Source organism: Manis javanica, chromosome 15 (assembly GCF_040802235.1).
Source record: "Manis javanica isolate MJ-LG chromosome 15, MJ_LKY, whole genome shotgun sequence".
Taxonomy (NCBI): domain Eukaryota; kingdom Metazoa; phylum Chordata; class Mammalia; order Pholidota; family Manidae; genus Manis; species Manis javanica.
The window spans coordinates 21,149,442-21,165,338 of record NC_133170.1 but is presented as its reverse complement, the minus strand read 5'-3'; the positions used below and the strand labels follow the sequence as shown (position 1 = coordinate 21,165,338).

General features: G+C 34.4%; 1 protein-coding gene across 1 annotated transcript in view; it reads right to left on the bottom strand.

Annotated features, from left to right (window-relative positions):
- The window catches only part of LRP6 (LDL receptor related protein 6), a 164,879-nt gene that overhangs the window by 39,480 nt on the left and 109,502 nt on the right, over window positions 1-15,897 (bottom strand). Inside the window, exons 8-11 of the mRNA XM_037023007.2 lie at window positions 4,894-5,110; window positions 4,028-4,317; window positions 2,311-2,537; window positions 41-225 (exon numbers count right to left, since the gene is read on the bottom strand). Coding sequence (XP_036878902.1) covers window positions 41-225; window positions 2,311-2,537; window positions 4,028-4,317; window positions 4,894-5,110 — 919 coding nt within the window. The remainder of the gene's footprint in view (window positions 1-40; window positions 226-2,310; window positions 2,538-4,027; window positions 4,318-4,893; window positions 5,111-15,897) is intronic.

Here is a 15,897-nt window from a genome sequence, read left to right as displayed (position 1 = left end):
AATAATAGTATCTCTGTGAATAAAAAGAAGTACAGCTTACCAAGCATATTTGAAGATTCTATTAAATTGGTGTCCAGGTCTGTCCAATAGAGCCTTCTTTTAGCATAATCAATAGTTAGGCCATTTGCTCGCCCCACATTTGGAACTAATGTAGTCCGTTCACTTCCATCCATGGCAGCTCTGTCGATCTTAGGTTTTCCTCCCCATTCCGTCCAATACATAAATCTAAATTCAAAACAATGGATGTTTAACACTTCACCTTTGATTGTTTGGGAGAAAGGGCCATAGTCACACATAGCAACTAAATAAATTTAAAGAAATTACACATTAAATCAAGGAAACTGGTAAAACAGAATCATAGCTATAATTCTTCAATTATTTTGGCACCCTCAAATAAATATTTTTTCTCATATCCTAAAAAGGAAGTGAGTCAGTCAGCTTTCCTTAGTCTCCCCAATGAATTTATTCCATCCAAAATCTAGGAACTGGAAACAAACCAATGATTTCTTTTTATTGCAGTACTTGCATTTATAAAACTAATATTCAATAAGATAGCAAGGGATTACAGCTTTGGTCCCAGAATCTGGTTCACTTCTGAATAAAATATATTTATGTACTATTGAATACAAGCAATTTGAGTTTTCTAATTTTTACACTTCTTTTTGATTTGTGTAATCAACTTCCCCCAAAACAAGTTGCAGGAGTACAACAAAGGTAAAAATTAACAGCCTTTCACTGAAGCCAGAAAGCCAAGTTTGAAAATGTTCTTAGTCACTTGGTCCAAGGGAACATACTGTATGTGTAAGAGCAATGAATCACCCCTTAAGATGTCAGCAGGAAAGTAAACACTACTACTTCAGTCCCTGTGAAATTTTAGAATACTCTTTTGCTTCTATTTTACTTTTTCAAGTTTTTCATGTTAACCTTAGAACAGCCCTGCAGTACAGGCTTTTTACAAATGAGGAGGCCAAAGCAATAAGAGAAATGTGAATGATTTGTCTAATATTTCAAGCCAGTTACAGGGCAGAGCTAGCACCAGAACCTAATCCTTGGCCAACTGAAGCACTAATCCTTTAGTGGCCCTTTCAATTAAACTAGCAAGGTGCTGGTTTTGAGACACGCTGAATACTGGAACTAGGAAAGCATTCTACATGCCAGCTCTCATCAAATACTGGAGGATGGTCATTCACTCATCAGCCTGTCAGCTGATGGGTGACTTGGTAATAATGTATGAACATGCTTTTCTGAAAATTAAAGTTGGTCTCCGGCTTTGTTTCCATTTGCCCTTGTCAGTTGACAGGCACATGCACACGGTAAGAGCCAAAGAGAAACAACTGTGAGAGAAATTTCACAGTTGCCAGCAGCCACATAAACTAGCGTCCTTAGTCCCTGGCTACTAAATTTAGCTGTCTGGTACCTTATGCTTAGAGATCACCATAATCTAGCTACAACATGTCAGGCACAGAGAAGCTGTCTTTGATAAGGCCTTCTAACTGGATGGCTAAACAGCTATCATGGAAATAATGTGATTTCAGGGAAACTATTTTTAATTACAGACATGATAAAAATGCTTACGCATTTACATTGTTAACTTTTCCTTTTATAAGTGTAATTACTCAAATTTCAGACTTCTCACCTGCTGGCTTTTTAAAACTTGCTAAATCATTTAAGATGGACCACTTGCCTTTGAAAAACATCTCATGTTATAAATAGTTTACTGTTTAATATCAAAGCTTCTCCAAGCTTGTAATAATCACCGACCTAGTTGTCCATTTTGAATTAATGAATCATCTAAAATAGAGCCATTTTAATGCAGTCATTTCTTAGCACTACTTCAGTGGGTTTGGAATCTGGTATAACTCAGGAAAGGGTGGGAGCAAATACAAACATAATGTTACCTTCACAAAGATACTTAGTATCTTTCTATGGTGACAGATGGTAACTGTACTAACTGGGGTAAGGATTTAATAGTGTAACCATATGTGTTACATACCTGAAACCAACATAATGTTGTATATCAACTATACATCAATTTAAAAAAGGCTGTTTACTTAGTATATAAATATGGTAATATTGAATTACCAATTCATTTCACTAATCTTCACCCAATGTTAGTAACCGAAGTACAATTTAGCTAAAAAATATTTAATTCTCTATCAGTGAAATCTCAATGAATGGTTTTAAAAAAAAGCCTATCTATGGTTTAGTTATCAGATTCCTAATAAGCATTATTTAAGACAGCAAGAATATAATCCCTAACCAGGCCGTGCACAAGGTAGTTGCAAAGAATGCATACATAAAGCTGTTTACCCTTCAGCAGGGTCCAATGCAAGAGCTCTGGGACTATCTAGGTCTTTCCACACCAAAACTTGTCGGTGTTGCCCATCCAACTTTGACACCTCAATTCGATTCGTTCCTGTGTCTGCCCAGTACAAGTTCTTCCCAAGCCAGTCTACTGCCATGCCTTCTGGATAATCTAAGCCAAATTCTACCACGTGTTCCAGTGCACTGCCATTCATAAAGGCTCTGCTGATAGTCTGCGAAAATAAGATTAACAATAAAGTCACATGACTTATGTATAAAACACTGTCTAGAAAGAACATTTAGTTGGGTTTTTCTTTTTGGGTGGGAGGATTCAGAGCAACCAGAGGCAGTTTCTTAATACAATTCACATATTTTACAAGCACAGAAAAAAACTGAAATCAGTCTTTAATAAATGCCAACTGCAGCTTCAAGTTTTATTGCCAATTCCGGGAGAAATGTTTGAGATCCTTAAGAACCAAAAATTCATTCTATTAAGACAGTGGAATGACTTTTCTTTTTAAAATTTATTAGTAATCAAGTGAAAAAAATGTGACCAGAAAGGTGTAGATTCTTAACTGGTGGCCAGCTATCTGAAGGTGCTTGAGAGTATGTTGTGTCATTGTGTCAATTTGAGAAGATCTCAACAACTGTATACCTTATAAAATGCATATAACCACTATCGTATTATTACCATTACAGTTTTGAATTCCCTAAAATTTAAAATAATGAATTCAAGCTATTAATAAAAACGTCTACTTGTCAAGCATTAACCCAAGCATTCTATGTAAATATATTTTCTCATTTAATCCACACAATAGCCCTGCAAGATAGGCATTATCACTATTTTCAAAATGAGGGAAGTTAAAAGGCCACACACAATAAAAGCCAGCATTTATTTACTCACTTTATTCACTCACTTAATAATATTTACTGACCACCATTAGAATCCAACTCTGGCTCCTACACCCCATGATTTTTGCATCTAAACAGAATTTTGCAAAGTTACTTGAAACAAGCCCAAAACAATCTGGAAGAAAGAAAGAAAAATTCTCCAGATTTTCTGGTCAGGAGGCTCTCCTTACTGACTCAGGGTACTTTTCAGTATTTATTCTAGGAAACAGAAAATAAAGCAAAGCTGTAACTAGTAACTGGCATTTTCTCCCTCAGTCAGGCTCCAAAACTGTGTTTAAAATAAAGGGTTAAGTCTCTATAAACCATTTATGTGAAACATACAATTGCTTATTCTCTAATTGCAGAAAATATCACTCATTATGTCAAAACAGAAAAAAGTAGAGGAAGATTGTCTTGCTGGCTGAGCACACTCAAGCAATGTATCCTGTAGTAAACGGCAATAGTAAAACACTAAATGGGGAAGGGGATGGGAAGACGGGTGAAGTAGGTTTAACAAAAAAGAGGGGGTGGAAATTAGAATGTTTGGTATCTTGATCTAGATGATGGTTACTTGAGGGTATATGTGTCAAAATTCATCAAGCTGTACGCTAAGATTTGTGCATTTTATTGTATGTACCTCAAAATGTAAAATGATAAAATAAATAAAATGAAATACTGAATGGGCCTTTCCCCTGACTTCCTTTAAAGTAAGGATTTTTGTTGAACTTTGCCTATTAAGCAGTGAGGAAGACTGATGATAGCAAGAAAACCAGAAATTCTAAAAGCTCTCACTCTTAGTCTCCAGTTTTAATATTCCAGTACTCCTGCTAACCTTGAGTGATATATCAGTCCAGTAAATTCGGTTGTCTGTCACATCAAAATCCAAAGCAGAAGCTTCTTTGACACCAGTGAGTGGAATGGCCACATTATTATTGTTAGTTTCCAAAGAAATTCGCCTGATATCTGCTCTCCGTGAAAATAACAGGAAAGCCTCTGGGACAATGCAGGTCTTCATGTCACTGATGAGTTCAAAGCCAATGGGGCAGGCACAGCGAAGGCCCTGAGGTCTATAGAGGCAAAGATGGCTACACCCCCCATTTTCCTCAGCACACGGGTTGGAGCCTAAAAGATAAATTAATTATAAAAGGACATACACAGTGACACAATCACCACATTTTCACTTTAAATTGGTTCTTTAAAAGGACCTAAGATTTTTATCTGTCCCCAAATACAGAATTGGATTAAAAAGGAATAAATGGTTGGGTGCAGTGGCATGGCTGTAATCCCAGCTAGTTGTTAGGCTGAGGCAGGAGAATTGAGCCCAGGAATTCTGAGTTGTAGTGTGCTACGCCAACCAGGTATCTACACTAAGCTGGCATCTGTAATGGTGACCTCCCAGGACCAGAGGACTGCCAGTTTGCCTAACAAGGAGTGAACTGGCCCAGGTCAGAAATGGAGGTCAAAATTCCCATGAAGGCCAGCTGGGGAGTAAAATATGGCAAAATACTTTCCTTTGTATCCCTAGAAAGCTTTAAAGTAAGTTATATTATTCACACACTAAGACTGAATTCTCTGATGAAGGTATATGTGGGTCTCAAAACATAAACCATTTACATTGCTGCTTTACAAGCTGCTGGCTATCTCCATCTTTTCTCATTCCTGGCTTCCCATCTCTTAGAGAATTTTGGAATTACGTACCAATGATCCGATGAACATTTGTGGCTTTTAGTCCCATGAGGTCCGGGAGCTGATCAATGATGATTTCCCTCTCTGCACTGCGTTTGTGTACTCTTTCAATGCTACGCCTCTGCCAGTCAGTCCAGTAAACATAGTCACCCAACAAAGTAAACCCAAATATGTGAGGAATTTTATCTTCCACCAGTACTCGTCTCCCAGTGCCATCAGTATTCATAACCTTCAAGTTTAATTTCAAAGAGAAGAGGAAAAGATGTGTACTTATTCTTCACATGTATGTAAAAATGACAAATCCAAGTGCCTGCTGCACCAAAATCCAAAAGTATCATCTTAGTTATTCCTATTACAATGCTTTCACAAAATCACTACATGATGATTTAATGAGAACAATTTCAAACACCCAATATAAGCTCATATTTTACCTCTATTTCTCCAATCTTACTACCTGTCCTTTGAAAAATTCTGGCAATATTAAATTTAGTATGCGTCTCTTCTATTAAATGACTGTGAAAACTAAAAATAATATTGTCACTTTATGTTTATTATACATTTGTTTTCAAGTTATAATGTACCTTCACACATAATATTTTATTACATATTTGGTTATATATTTTATCTTGAGAGCTTTGCCTTTTTTAGAATTGCTGTTGTTTAGGACTTACTCCATTTTGCATATTTGTTGTTGTTGTTGTTAAAAATAAACAGATAAAAGCATTATTAATAAAACTTCCAGCCCCCAAGGTTACAATCACTAAAGTATCTGGAGTTTATGACAGTGTCTGCAACTAAGTTTCAAGTAACTAGTATGTAACTACTCTTTCCAACTACCCTAATAGCAACATTATTAAATTCATTCTGACATTCTCATTATAAACATCAGCAATTTCCCTAAAATTGGCAAAGGAGTCTTTTCTGCCTCTGAAACTGCAGCATATACTAATCTTCTGTTCTAAAAGATGGAGGAAGTCTTCTAAAGTATCAAACTTAGGAAGTCTTCTAAAGTATCAAACTTAGAAGTCCCCAACTGAGACCATTTCTACCATTTAAAGTGGCCTTTGTGCCAAATTAGCCTTCAGAAATGTTATTCTGTTACTAAAAACATGTACATGCAAACAATTATCTGTCCCACCCAACTAAAAAAGAAGTATCAGATATAATTTTAAATGAAAATATTAATTTTTTACACATAAATTTACTAAGAAATATTCCATGGAAGACAATATTACGATTGCTTGGATGGAATGACAGCCAGATATTATTTTTATCTCTCCTCTCTTAAATTTTAGAATACTTACTGACCTTCTAAGAACAGCCAAACCTTGGAAAAAAGTACTTAAAAACTGAGTGAGCAAAATTTGCTATATCCTTGTATTTTCACTTGGAAATAAATCAACATATTTTTTATTTATATCTGATGGGAAACAAATTATATTAGTTGAATGTTTATCTGTTCATATCAGATACAAGAGGACTTCTATTAAGCCAACTGTGTCAATCTGTATTTCAACAGAATGTTTTGTAAAAGTAAAAACAGTTAAAAATAATTAAATACTACTCCAACTCCTACATTAAACACTTTTTAAAGTTAATAATTTCTCCTTAATTTGAGACACAGGTTTACATTTTTTTTCCGTTTATATTTTCTTGCAATAGGTCATCTGGATATATTTTATGATATCTATGTTATATCTTAAAATTACTTTGGGGTTTAATAATAAAAGGACAAGGCAAAGAAAAAGGGTCGATTATTTATTTACATATCTAACTATACTGTGAGCACTAGAATAGCAGGAACCTTAGCTCATCCATTTATGTGTCTTCCACAGCTCCTATTAAAGAGTCTGGTAAAGAACTTAATAATATTTGTCAAATAATTTTAAAAAGGAGATAGGTTTCCTAAGACATTAAAGAAATCTTCCTAAAAATGGAAGTGAAAAATTTATACAACAATTCTTATCTTCAGATGCTACAGCTTAGCTATTTAAATGAATGAAAGGTATTCTTGACCAAACTTAATTAAAAATTCACCTAAAAATGCATTGTGCTGCCTACTTCTGGAGAATGGGTACTTTGCTATCTCTCCTAAAAGCAGAGCTCTGAGAAAGAATTTCTGGCTTATTCTATCATGGCCTGGAAACTTTGATCAGGATGAAAAATCTTTCCTTTACTGGATATATAATTTAGAAAAGTCTTTATTTCAGGTACAGGAGGCTTATTTTTAAAACTCCATCCTTCTGCCTCTGTCCTAACATACAAATTGTCTCTTGCTTCTAGCCCCTTCCTCTACGCACCTTACAAGAACTTTCTCCCAATGCTATTTCCTTCCTTCCCAGCCAGGATCTTCAATTTCTCTCTCTCTCTCCCTAGGTCCTGCCTGCCTCTCTGCTTCTAACACAACAGAATTTCCCCCATCTTAGAAAGACGTTTAAGAACTGAATGATTCTGTTTTTATTGCCATAATCTTTGAATGTGATCTGTAAGAACTGCCACCACCTCTTACCATTCATTCCCTTACCTCCCTTCAATTGGCTTCTAATCTATGACTCAAATGAAATCACTCTACTGAGAAGTCAATGACCAGCTTCTTGCTTTTCTCAGTTCTTGTGCTCTTTTACCTCCTTTTAACACTTGATACTTTTAACCACCCACTAAAACTATACACTGGGTTTTCACGCACAAGATGATTTTCTTTCTTTTTCTGTAGCCAGGACTACTTTTTTACTGGTTCTTTCTTCCTTTCTCAAACCTGGTTGTATATTTTTCAAAGCTTCCTGAGTTCTCTGTCTATAAAACACCCTTCAAAAGAGTCCACCAAAGTCTTACAGCTTCTATTATTACCAAAAGTAGAAAAATTACAAATATGAAAAGTTCTAGTCTAAGGTCTTATCAGTTTCTGTTGCAGTACTTTCAGGCACATCTCCTGGAAAATGTCCTGCTACCTCATCTAAAATGTCATCTCCTTGGAAGTGAACCTATGTTCTCCATTGCGGGAGTTGATCATCATAAGACAGCATCTAACACAAAGTGCTAAATATTCTGGTCTGGTATATATAACTTACAGTATATTAAAACATATCTGATTTGATTTTACTCCTAGTGTTACTATTATCTTAAATCAATTATTCCACATTATCTTATATTTAATAATTTAACACTGATTTCACCATACTGTACCCAAATATTGGCCTGCCTATAAAAATGTATTTGCTTATTTAAAAGCATACACTACTTTTTAAAGCTTAAATTTCTATTTCCAAAACACTATAAGATCAACCAACTCTTTCCTCTTTTGGCTGTATCATCCTGCAACATTTTTGTTTATTCATTTTGATAAATGAACAACTTAAAATATAACTGATTCAGTAAGAATTCGGATAGTAGGAAAAGAATAAAAAGATAACAAAAAACTGAAAGTTAACAAAAGGTGAGAAAGATAACAAAAGCCCAATCTCAAAGATCCTTTTAGTTTACCCATTCAGTATCTTTTATTCAGCAGTTACCCTTCATCTTCTGCTCTCTCAAAATCTCTCACGTTTCAAACAGTATTCTAGCAGAATTAGATAGATTTGCATTTCAAATTTAAACTCCATCACTTACTGGGTACACTTAGGCAATTTCTCAGATGCAAAAGAGGGAGAGAGCACTTACATTACTGAATTATTTAAGGAGTAAAAACTGAAATATTCACTATATAGCACAGAATCAGATGTGTAGTAGATGCTCAGCAAATGCTGGTTTCTGTCCTTTAAAATTATTTCAGTACATTGCTTTAGTCCCTAGAAGTAAATAACTCTATTAAATGGTTATAAAGAATTAATTAAAATGTAGTGCTTCAAAATAAAAATTAATACAGAAGTCTAAAACAGTATGTGGAAATAAAAGATCAAAGCAACCATACATCGTTAAACTGAAAAATAAAAGCAACACTGAGCTTTTATATTCTGGCAACTAATGGAAAACTAAAGGGATGCAGCTGTATTCCCATTTTTAGCCCTTATTTTTATTGTCTGCTTAGGCTACTTAGAAGTATGGTAACTAAAACACTAAACAAAAAGGAGTAACAGTTTGACAACAATTAGATTGGAGTATACTTTTGTTGCTCTCCCCTCCCTCTACTCACCACCCCCCACAAAAGTCAAACAACATTAATAAACACATCTAATGAATAAAAATCACCATGCAAGACATTATGATGAATGTTTATAAGTACATAACAGGGCCTCTTCTAGCTAAGGCATTACAATCTAGTTGGGCAGATAAAGTATATTTACATTATAGTGATAGACATATGCCCTTCACTGGCCTATAACTAATCAGGAAAAAACTTCCAAGAAATAGGAGTTCAAATCTATCTTGAAGAATTCCGACAAAAAGGAAGAGAAAAGGATTTTCCAGAATAAAAGAACATAGTTAAGACACAGAACTGATTTTGAAAGAAACACTTTGAGGCAGAAAGAACACAAAAGGGAATCAGAGGGGACATCATCAGGCAAACACCACCCTATGGCAGGTATGAAATTCCAGGATAAGAACTACCAAAAACAAGAAACTTTTGAAGTCACTTTAAGAGGAGTGACATGACAAAGCTATATTTCAAGATGACCTCATTTACCTCTGTACCTGTGTTCAGTTTGTGCTAAAGAGAAGTATCTTAAATAAAGAATTATGATTAGTAAAATATTTTCAATTCCTGTGAGACAGTAACTGAGATCTTAAATCCCTTATCTAAAAGTCTTGGGGCCAGCTAAATTTCAGAATTCAGATTCTTTTTTGCTATTTAGAGAAGCTAACAGAATGCACATAACATATCACCTCTACCTGGATTTATAGCAACACTTCACATTATCAAATACATTGATATTTTTGCAGCAAAACATGTAAATACCTCCTCAAAGAGAGATAAATAAAGACTACAAATAGTCTTACATTGCTTCAGGTCAGGTTTTCCACCAAATGAATTAACAAAAGTAACTTTTGGTTTTGACAGCAGTTTGGATTTCGGATTGCACACAAATGTATGTGTAATCAGAAATGCTTTGCTGATCTGCACTCCAGTCTCATGGCAAAACTGGGATTTGGAGCAGTGTTAATACTGATCGAAGTGCAGGCAAGGGTCTCAGGAAGAGGAAAAAAGAGCAAAGGACATATTAAAAAGAAAAGGCTTTTAGCAACATTTGGCAGAACAAGTGGCAATGACGGTCTGAAGAGCTCTTTAGAAAAGCACAGTGGCCAGGAACTCAAAGAAACTTCCCCCAAAGCCTCAGCTATGGATTTTGTAACTTTACCCACTAAAGCAGTAGCCCTTTCCAGCTATTTCTTGTTCTCTCATTTTAAAAGCAAAAACTAAAAGTCTTTTTTATGAGGGGGAATAAAATGCACACTAAAGCTAGATACAGTACACCTATTTCAAATTAAACAATGTAATTAAGATGTGCTAAAGATTTTTAAAAATGTAATTTTGTAAGCACAGTGTTTCCCTTAATTATTCATCTTCCTGTTCTTGGCTGTTATAAGTTCTTATAACAGGGTAGATCTAGAACAGTGCTGTTCAAAAGATATATAATACAAGCCACAATGTGAGTCATGTGTGCAATCTTAAATATTTTTTTAAAATATTTTAAAAATTTAACAGGTAAAAATTAAATTTTTTTTATTTCACTGTGTAATTAATATTTTAAAAATCATTAATGAGATTTTGTTTTTGTCATGTTAGGGCTTCTTAGTCTCAACTCAGTGTAAATACATATTAAGCACTCCATAGCCCTATGTGACTACTAGCTAACATAATGGACTCTGAAGGATTAGAAATTCATGGTGGTAACTACAAAGCCTACAACAAAATTAATTTACTCCTTTTCTAGGTTAGGTGTGCCAGCTATCACACTTGTCATCTTCGGAGTTGCCCTAGCCCCATTAGGCTCAGTAAAGCCACAGACAAACATCTTCCATTTGGGCTTTCTTTCCCCTTCAGCTATTTAATTCTAATATTGGTAAAAAATTACTTCAAAAAATGCTTTTCAATAAAATTCTACTCTTTTTCAGCTTTTATCACATTTGCAGGTTTACATTTCAAAGCACTAGGCTGAGATTTGTAAGAGCAAGGAGAAAGGTCTGATTCTTTCATTTTTGGGGGGTTATCTCAAAATAGAAGTACTAAAATCATAGTTATATTAATAAGAGAGTCCTTATCTGCCGTCTCCTTGGCTCACCTTTAAGAGCACTCTAGATTTGACTAGGTACTGATAATGGTTGAAGCTTAGTTGTTCATGAGAATATTTACTCTGCTTTACTGTGTGTCTGAAATTTTCCATAATAAAAAAAAAAATGAAGGGGAGGAAAGATAGGGTACAAATCCAAGGGCACTTGAATAATAATAATAATAGCTGTTATAATAAATACTATCATTTCTGTTGCTATGATGTGGAAAGCAATTATAAGAGCTCTCTGAAGAGATTAAGGGATCAACAGCTTAAACAAAATCTGTGAGACTTTACATCTAACGAACCATTTATTTTTATAGAGTCAAATGATTACTTTCTGAAATTTGTCTCCTTCAATACTTCTGCAGAGTTGACAAGTCTACTAGGAAATTGGCTTCTCCTCTAAATATTTTTCTTCTACCAGTCACACGATCTCTGTCTTTCCACTGGGCAGAAATAACATAGTGAAACAAGAACATGCTATTTTGTCTCAAAGAAAATCACTATGACACTTCTCATACTCAACAAGTAACAGTTTTAGACAGGTTACCAAGGCTTGTAAATATAATTTTAAGCCCCGTATGTTTAAAATAACAACACAAATCCTGGATAAAGCTTGTTTGTACATTCTGAACCCAGAACAAATGAACCATTTTAGGTGATTTTAAAAGATTACCTGTAAGTTTTAAACATTGAGCCAACATTAATTAAATCTCCTGGCAACTATTGAGGGTCTGCTTCACTGTATTACCTCAAAAGTGGTTTAATTAGTTAAAATGAAATTAGCCTTCTGTCACTCCTAAAATCCACACCTCAAATCTGAACCAGTCTCCAGTGGTTTCAGCTGCTTCAACCACACTGCGGCAGAGATTTAACATTCTGAGGCATTCCCAAGTATTGCAAACCGCATGAGGATACAGGCTACAACAGGAAACAGCTGTGGGTTAACCAGAACATTATCTCCACAGAAAGGAGGTAATGGCAAACCTCCTATAGACATCACATCCGGTTTTTTGAGCAGTTTCATCAGCTCATTAAATGTCAAGACAGGATTAGCCATGAAATCTTGGAATATATAGCCGGTCTACTACCAGAGTTGTTGTTATGGAACTTCACTTGACAAGGCACGTTCAAGAAATAGATGACAACAGGACAACCAGGCACCCATCATAAAACGCGCTGAAGTGGAATGCTAAGAAGTCCCAGAAGAGAAATCAAATTATGCTCACAATGAACCATTCTTTCCATGTTCCAGTCAATATACAAAACAAGTAGTGAATTAGAAGTTTATATATATACAAGAGACAAATAGATATTACAGGGGGCTGACAGGTACACTTCACAGTGTATAAAATATAATTTCACAGAAAGAACATTTTAAAAAATAGAATATATATCCATGGAAATCATATTTCAGTCATGCAGAATCTCACTGGGGTGACAAGAGAAAAGCTTTGGACCCAGCAGGGGAAGTAAAGGGATGCCATGCACATCTGAGATCAGTAAGGGCAATTACAGGCTGCATTTATTTCAGCTTTTTAACCTAGTTTATGACATTTAACATCTGAGTAAATACAAGGGATTTTTAATAGAAAAGAGAAAGCATCACAGTTACAGTGTGATGGTAGTTTTATTAATTTTTTAAAGAGTCATGCTTAGAATACTAAACATTTGCAGTTACTATGCTCCTTTACAGATGGAGCTAAGAACTACTACAGTGACCAAAGCTTTCTAAAATCTGAATTAGAATTGCTCAGGAAAACTACAAAATCAAGAACAGATTTTCAGATGAAGATGTAATCATTGTGAACACCAAAAGCACCTTGGTCAATTATTCTCAATTCCCTCTGAGAGCTCCACTGTCCGGCAGCCTTCAGTACCCTAACGGGGAAAATATGAGCGTGTTACCATGAGAAAAAAGAGTGAAGATGAATAAAGGAAAAAGATGAATAAAGAAAATGTGGTATATACATAAAATGGAGTGTTATTCAGCCTTTAAAAAAGAAGGGACTCCTGTATAATCTACAACACAGATGAACCATAAGGACAAGTGAAACCAGTCAGTCACAAAAAGACTATACTGCATGATTCCATTTAATGAGGTATTCTAAAGTAGTCAAACGCTGTGAAAGTAAAACGGTGGTTGCCGGGGTCTGGGAAAGCAGGGAAAGAGAGTTATTCGATAGATAGTTGCAGTTTTACATTACACTTACATTCATGGATCTTGCTGCAAATTAATGTGCATACCATTAACACTCCTGAACTGTACACCCAAAAATGGTTAAGATGATAGATTCTGTTATATGTTTTTTACAATTAAAAAAAAAAAGATGGAGAATGGGGTTTGGGGGACTTGATAATATGGGTGAATCTAATAACCACCATGTTTTTCATGTGAAACCTTAATAAGAGTGTGTATCAGTGATGTCTTAATAAAAAAAAAATTAAAGAAAAAAGATGGAGGTGTGAGAAAAAGACACAAGAATCAACTTGAAGATGTTCCTAAAGGCAATTCTGGGACAATTTTTGTTTGCAACAATATACTGAAAGTAATGTAACATCACCTATAAATAAAATAAACATCCATGGGCCCATAATGAATACAGAGGAAAGGGAATAGCTCTTTTGTATGGGGAAATTCCAATTAACAAATAAAGGAAATAATTATTTAAATAATAAATAATGGAATAATGGAAATGGTATCAATGTTCATTTCCTGGTGTTGATAATTGTTCTATGAGTATGTAAAATGAAGATGGCTGAAAGATATATTATTCTTGAAAATTTTTTGTGAGTCTGAACTTATTTCAAAATGAATAGTCTAAAAAAAGGGCATAACTGTATTAGGAATCAGGAAACTTGAATCCCACTCTCATCTCTCTAAATAGAAAGCTGGATGACCTTGGGCAAATGAGAGAAGCTAACTAAGCAAAAAGCACCCAGCACTGCTGAATTTCAGGAAAAGAAACCCAGGACACAAAGAACAGAAGTCTGTATTAGCATACAGCATTATTTAGAAATCAGAGCTAATTTTATGAGATCTGAACACAAGCTTTCTTATATTCAAAGACAACAACCCTTTGAAAGCCATGAAACACTGTTTACTTACTGTCTTCAGACTAATGAAATCTTGTGGCACAGAAAGGTTTTTCTTTCATATTTTAAGAACATTAACTAAAACAGAAAAGCAATATTATAAATCTCAACCAAATATAAAAGCCAAGACATTAGTCAATCCAAAATGAAAAATAAGTGAATAACAAAAGCAAAAAACTCTGAACAGGGTCTATGTTAATTGCCCAAAGCCACTGATTTTATTCTTACTTACAAACTCTAGAAGTCTGGCAAATTTTGGAAGGTCAAACTTATAAATGAAATACTAAACAAATAATGTGTATTGAAAATCTCAGTACAATAAAAATAATTCCAATCCTCAAAGATTTAGTCATTTCAGATCAAATCTAACAACAAAAAAAGTATAGTACAATGAATGACAAGTTTGAGAAACCTATTAGGGTGCAACAATAAAAAAAAATAATAGGGCCTGAATTAAAACATTCTTAGCAGGTCTAAATTTTTAAATCATAAACTACACTTAAAATTTAAAAAAAATGAATAAGAATCCTTTATTTATATGGATAACTTTAGCATGACTATTACACAGAATCTTTTAATAGCTGGTGATAGTTTCAAATTGAAACAATACGTTAAAGTACATGTCATTGTTAACTCCTAAAGTTAGAGGTTCCCAAGCTCTGGCCATTATCTGACTGCCTACCCTTTCCAAACCTTCTAAAAACAATAAAAATAGAATCTTTATGACCCCTTTAAAAGTGTAACAGTTTCCCACCTACAAAGAAATAATTTCCTAAAAAACATTTACATGGACTCAATTAGTAAAAAACATTTATATGTTTAGCAAGCGTCAAATGACAGCTTTATGCCTGCATTTAAACCTACCAAACCATGTTAATGATGGAGCAGCTAATATGTAGGTCAATCAAATTCTAAGTGAATAGCTTACCAGGAGATGTTGCCTTCAGTAAAACTGAGTTACTAAAGATTTTGAATCCCCAACAGGCAAGTTTTCTTTAGGTAACAGGGATTAAATGTACAGTAAATAAGAAAAAGTGTAAAGAAAAAAGAAAATATTCATGTCATCTGCAATATAGATTTCTTTTTAGTAACTCTTTCAAACCAAAATGTATTATCTGTTCTTAACCTAAAATAAACAGTTAGTACAAAAACCATCAGAAAATGTTGTAACTGGAAGGAACCTAAACATCATCTGGTTCAAATGACACTATTGGCCAAAATACAAGGACAAGATTATGTGAATTATCTGTCATCCAGCTAAGTGGCAAAATCAAACAGGAACTAAGGTTAGGGACCACTATCATAAAATGTTTCAGTAAAGATCTAGAGATTTCCAGTCATAACTAAATACTGTTATAAACTGTAAAGAGACTGACCTCTCTTCTCAACGAAGTAGGACATTAAAATCAGCACTTTTACTTAGTACAAAAACCAAGGAATAAAAAAGCTACTTTAAAATAATCAGACTGAAACTAAAAATATCTCCACACACATTAAATGATTTTATATTGAAACATGAGAAGAAAAAGTATAGAAACAGAACTTTTAAAAATGGTCCAAGAGCAAGTTGAAACATAGTCACTAAAATGCTTTCTAAGTACCAACATGCATCAGATTACCTAGTTTATATAGATACACTACACTAACCCCTAAGTGAAGCTAGGCAGCTTGTTTCGTGTTTGTTGTGGCATTTCAGGAAAGTATGATTATA